This window comes from Miniopterus natalensis, chromosome 12, assembly GCF_054644295.1.
Source record: "Miniopterus natalensis isolate mMinNat1 chromosome 12, mMinNat1.hap1, whole genome shotgun sequence".
Classification (NCBI taxonomy): domain Eukaryota; kingdom Metazoa; phylum Chordata; class Mammalia; order Chiroptera; family Miniopteridae; genus Miniopterus; species Miniopterus natalensis.
Genome location: NC_142092.1, coordinates 23,061,487 through 23,067,486, shown reverse-complemented (window position 1 = coordinate 23,067,486; position 6,000 = coordinate 23,061,487). Strand labels below are relative to the sequence as shown.

Below are 6,000 nucleotides of genomic sequence, written 5' to 3'. Positions count from 1 at the left end.
TTTCTGTTACTCCAGGGATCTCAAGGACACAGAGACACATACTCCTGTCTTTTTTTTTGGGGGGGGGGGGGGGGATAGCAATTGTTGCAAAAACAATTAGCTAGATTTGAAAACTTTAGTTCCTAACTTGATCTGGAGACAGGACATTTGATAGCTGCTGTCAATAACACTTGGGAGCTGATTATAAACTCAGGAAGTTAACACCAGCGTCATAGGCAGGAGAGAAGTGTAACAATAAACCGGCTGAGCTGTTTGTGTCAGTGTGTGTTTCCCTTCACTTCTGAAGAGGGATGAGGGTTTCCTCTAGGACATCCGCCCTGATAAAAAGCTCCACACTTAAAAAAAAAAAGCCATTAGAAATTTGCATAGATGAGCTATACAGGGTTGGTACGCTATATTCAGTATTTTGTGAGTGAATAGTGGATGAATGGCTGGGTGGCTGGGTAAATGGATGGAAGCCATATAATTAAAGGCTGATCTAATGGTAAGAATAAAAAAGACACGCTCAGTTTTCTTCTCCATCCCAGCTTACAATGGGTAGAATAAATACAAAATGTTAAAAACTAAAGGAACAGTGGTTCAGAAATGTTTATTTTATTAATTCTGATACAACACAAGATACAGTACATTTAATATGCTGTTTTGTTGCAGAAATTAATCAGCACCAGTTTATGGTTTAAATTATATAGAACAGTACTATGAATGAAAATATGTGTATATTCTTTCTGGCTGTACTAAAAATTAACAAAAGCAGAAATGTAAATCAATGCCACCTGGTTCATTTTTACCACTCCTTGGAAGGAGATAAAATAATGGTTGTTATGTTTTACAAGCTTATATTTAGCAAATATATGCTGTATACATGTATATTTCTGTTAAAAACCAAATATCACAAGACCCTGCAAAGCTACACACTACTGTGCCGGGTTGATGGCCTTGGATATAGAGGGTCTTTTCCTGAGTCAGTATTCAAGTGAGGGGAGGAGAGCAGGGTGGCTTCAGGGCCTTCTTTCCAGTGCTTTTCTTCTTAGCTACCCTCGGGCCCACCTCTTACTCAACCCATCTCTCCTCTCTTCCCGTCCCTCTTCCCTCAACTCCCATTCCCATCCTACCGTTACTCCATTTCTTTCCTTCCTGCTCCAACCAGAGCCTGAATGGTGACAGTGACCGATCAAGGTGGAGAGAACCGTGACAATCATTCACTTCTCCCCACCCTGTGTCAAGCTCAGCCTTGAGAAGGAAACGAAGGTCACGATGAATATTGCCCGGCACCCACACTTGAATTTTTATTTCTATCTTTTTTCAATTACTTGGATTTTACAACGTGATGAATGCCTCCATGACCAGGAATATTTTTAAACATTCTTGTAATATTTCTCATTGCTATAAAAATTCAAAACGGTCTCTCTTTGTGCTAACACTGCAATTACACTTAAACATCACTGCCATTGCCGTTATAGTCACTGTGTAAGAAAATCCACCATGACAAACAGGTCTACACGGCTGCCATGGTTCTGGATTTTCAATTTCAAATCGTTAATACAGTTCTAGAGTCCCAGTAGGAATGTATGGCCCTTGAACTCCTCATTCCTTGAACTTTTACTTTCTCTCCTAGGATGTAAACAACTCTTCTTTTGTTTATCAGGCAGCACACCTTTCCGCACCGCAGAGCCCAGCTGGTCAGAGGGGACTGGAGCTGGTTTGAAGGATGGGTTTTGCATCTTTTGGTTAAACACCAGAGACTACTTGTGTCACGCAGGAGACGTATGTAGTGCCAGTCCAGAGCCTACTTGTCATATTTAAGGTAAGGAGCCTCCTGACTCCACAATGATATTTAGCTTTATTAAGAGGTAGAATGCCTAAATCTTATCCCCAGCCTCTCTTTGTAAATATTTCTATTAACCAAAATCTTGATAAATGAACAGAAGTAAAACAAGCTTGTCGTGTTTTATCTCCTGAAACTTGGCAGAATTTCTTCACTTTGTCTTAGTTTCACTCAAGGTATTACTGTAATAAAACCTGCACTGAAGCATTGGCCTTGGTAACCTCATTTTGATTCTAAAGCTACACTGGTGCTCATGCAGCAAGTTACATTTGGCAGAACCATATTTTTTAGTGATTATGAAAAGAGAAAAATTTTGAATAAATGTTTCAAAAATAAATGTCTAATTTCCTGTAATTAAACCTTGATTTCAGAAGGGAGTTCTTACAAGTCCACAACATGCTTCACTGCTACAAAAACGTCTGGCTCAGCTGACATTATAAATCAATAAGATACCTTTATATTAGAGAATCGAGTTAACGTGGCATTTCAAATATTAAAGGTTTAATATTTGCATCAAAATCCTTTCTGAGAATATAGGCTTTCAAGGGCTTTGTTTTCAGTATTATTTTTTTGTTCGTCAGCGTAGTTCATTCGGATACTTCGGAGGAAGCAGTATTTTTGTTCCATATATTAACCATTACTTATATATGCTTTTTATTCCAAATGTCCTTGAGAAATCCTAGTCAGTACTATAAACACGAATGAATAGAGAGGCTCATGTTACTTCAAGTTTCCCATGACCTGAAAGGCTGGGCAACTCCAGCCACTAGCCTGGGAATGGCACAGGGCCAGCATGCTTACTGCAGGATCTGCTCGTGAGTAGTGACGGGTCGCCCCCTGAAGCACAGGGAGCCTCTGAATTCTTCCCTGGCTAGAGCTTTGCAGATGAGCTTCCATCGGCAAGATTCTTCCATCTAAAGCTTCCCATTTTCACCACAGAGAATTCTCCTTCTGAGCCATAGCCTCTTAGCTCAGGTTTCACATTTGAAAGGGCTCCAAAGGACAAAATAGCCCTTCGCAGTTCCACCTTGATTTAATGAACTAGGGTTAGCTTCACTCAGACTCAAGTGATAGAAGTACCTGCAATATTGATTTCAGCATGGAATTATTTGAAGTATTGGGACTAAAAATTCCAAAGACCATGAACTGGGTGCTGACTGAGATATGGAATAGGGTCGGGTGGTGGTCTCCTAGAAGAAGCAAATCTTGTTCCAAATAATATATCAGGCATTATTTTGAAAAGTACTGAGATGCAAGAATTGTATCTCCTCCTGTAAGAAATTTTCATTTATCACTTTTCCTGGAGCTATATTCATTTATGGTCCTTTTTTTTTTTTTTTTTTTAACAAAATACAATCAGTCATATACTATGATAAAAAAAAAGTACCAAGTCAGTCATGACACCTTGTTTTCTATTGAGCAATATGCACAAATCCTGTAAATAAATAGGTGAGAAATCCCATGGGCACCTGTAAGGCCAGTTACATTTACAGTTTCCAGGAGCACACGTAATTGTGAGGTCTGCCCTTCCTACAGTCCTTTGTTTGCCATTTGCCTTGTCTTTGAACCAAAACACAGTTCTTGCCAGGCTTTGCACGTCGAGGGGGTCCTCTCCTCCAGTTGGTGAAGGTGACAGGTTCACCGCCAATCCACTCCCAGCGGCCAGCATGCACTTTATTATTCAAACCTGATGTGAGCCAAAAAGAATGTGCCAAACGATTTTATTACATTTATACCTGGATGTCGTATCAGTCCATCGTTCTGAGCTCAACAGTCACATGCAAACATGGGCCTAAGTTCTAAAACATGGAATAGGTCCTGGGGATCCTACAGGGCACAACTAAACTCATAAGGCTTTGGGGTTAGGCAGATCTGAATTTAAATCCTAGCTCCAGCATGTGCTCACTGAGCATTTTGGGGCAGGTTACTTAACCACTCTAAGTTTTAGTTTCCCTACCTACAAATTGGAATAAAAATAGTATATCGCCCTGGCCGGTATGGCTCAGTTGGCTGAGCATTGTCCTGTGCACCGAAAGGTTGCTGGTTTGATTCCCAGTCAGAGCACATGCCCAGATGGCAGGCTCAATTCCTGGGAGGCAACCGGGAGGCAACCTATCAATGATGTTTCTCCCTCTCTCTAAAAATCAATAAAAATATACTTTTAAGAAATAGGATATCTTGGGCTGTTTTGAGGGCGAAGTAAGATAATACATGAGAAGCACATGGCATGTACACATGTTTAATAACTGGCCATTGTTATTTATATTATTCTATAGGCAGAGCTTCTATCACAGGGACACAGATACACTCCTGCCTATTGTTCTTCTTCCTTGTTTCTTAAATGTCTTGGTTTTTCTACGTGAAAGGAGCTTGCTAAGTATCATGTTTAGTCTGCAGCTTAAGACTTGTTCAATTTTCGACAATTCCAACAAAAAGCAGCTTTTCTCAACTCGTCCCTCTACTCCCACTGGCAATTTTTTGCACATTACACTTTAATGTTGCAAAGCTCTTACGATTTTTCGTAAAGAAGCATTCCTCCTCCTCACTCTCTTTTATAAGAGAAATAACAATAATAAAGTGACCCCGGCTGGGTGTGGCTCAGCGGTTGAGCGTCTACCTAGGATCCAGACGATTGGGGTTCGATTCCCAGTCAGGGCACATGCCCGGGTTGCGGGCTCGATCAATGACTCTCTCATCATTGATGTTTCTGTCTCTCTCTCTCCCCCTCTTTTCTTCTCTCTGAAATCAATAAAGTTATATTAAAATAATAATAATAATAAAAATAAAGTGAGACAATGATGTCCTGCAACAGCATGATCTGACATCTCCCAACCAAACGTGACTGTGAAAACAGTCTTAGTTACACACCACACAACCTGCTCTCAACCGATTCTCAGTCAATACTTTGAGGTAAAATAAGATGAAGTACTTTTAGTTAGGAATAAGCTAGCTTGTCCTGGATTGTTCCCTTGAATTAGTGATCAGGTCACGCTATGCCCAGGTACTTCACGGGAACAGAGTCTTGAAATAAGCTGTGGATGTAAAGAAAACTTACCCTTTAGCCTCAGCTTAATACACTCAGATGATTTCAGAATTCAGAGACTCGCTTAGAAGTAAAGAGATCTTAAAAAGCCAAGAATGGTTTATTAGTGTTCCCTGAAATACAACACCTTTAAGGAGAGGTGGTGAGAATACTGACTTTGATGGGCCCTGAGAATTCTAGTTCGAAAGTGGCTTGAAAGGATTTGTATTATTGTTAAAAATGTAGGAAATATTAAAACTTCAGAAAAGAAGGGATACAATTAAGATCACCTATAATTCTCAACTGGAGGTTAAACATTTCTAATTGTTTGACATGTTTGTTTCCATATATGTATGTATATGTATATGTTATATGTATATAAATTTATATATATCTCATTTGTATAAATTTATTTTTTATTTTAAATTATTTCATGTCTCATATGGTTATGGACTCTGCCTTTTTACTTAACAACTTGGCACAAATGCAATGCATTACATATTTTATGTATAATGTTCATCCAATAGATATTTATTGAATATTAATAAACGAGGCATTTTGTCATGTCTTTAATATTTAATGCTTTTGCAAAGCACTAAATATTAAATATTGCTTCACATGGCTATACTATAATTTATTTAACCATCCCCTATTTATAGCTATTTCTAATTTTTTACTTTTAGAAAAACCATTTGTTGGATTCTCTTACTTATAAACAAACCCTTATTATTTCATTTAGATAGATGTCTAAAAATGAAAGTATTGTGTAATTAAGATGAGCTTTAAAAGATAAACTGTCCAACCTTGCAATGTAACTAGTTATTGTAAACAACAATCACTTGGCCCATGGAAGAGAGACGTTCTCTTCCATGTAGCACAGATACTTGCCTATCCAGAAGGGCTTCCTTCCACTGAAGTCCCAGAGCCACCGCATATGCTGCCTGGACAGGACAGTTACAAGGCTGCCCAGGTGACTACGAGCAAATGAATGAAAGTGAGAGCGTCAGTGACAAGGGTTCAATGTTTCTGCTGATATGCATAGCAGAAATCAAACTCAAGTTAAATTAGAAAAACGTACATATGCAGAAAAACCTTTCCAAGATTTTAAAACTCTATTTTATTTTTTTAATTTAATGAGTATCTGCAGGGTTGG

At 38.8% G+C, this 6,000-nt stretch overlaps 1 protein-coding gene across 1 annotated transcript in view; it reads right to left on the bottom strand.

Annotated features, from left to right (window-relative positions):
* Positions 1-2,679: 2,679 nt before the first annotated feature.
* The window catches only part of FREM1 (FRAS1 related extracellular matrix 1), a 114,229-nt gene continuing 110,908 nt past the window's right edge, over positions 2,680-6,000 (bottom strand). Inside the window, exons 36-37 of the mRNA XM_087822653.1 lie at positions 5,736-5,821; positions 2,680-3,512 (exon numbers count right to left, since the gene is read on the bottom strand). Of these exons, the coding sequence (XP_087678779.1) occupies positions 3,313-3,512; positions 5,736-5,821 (286 nt within the window). The 3' untranslated portion in view covers positions 2,680-3,312. The remainder of the gene's footprint in view (positions 3,513-5,735; positions 5,822-6,000) is intronic.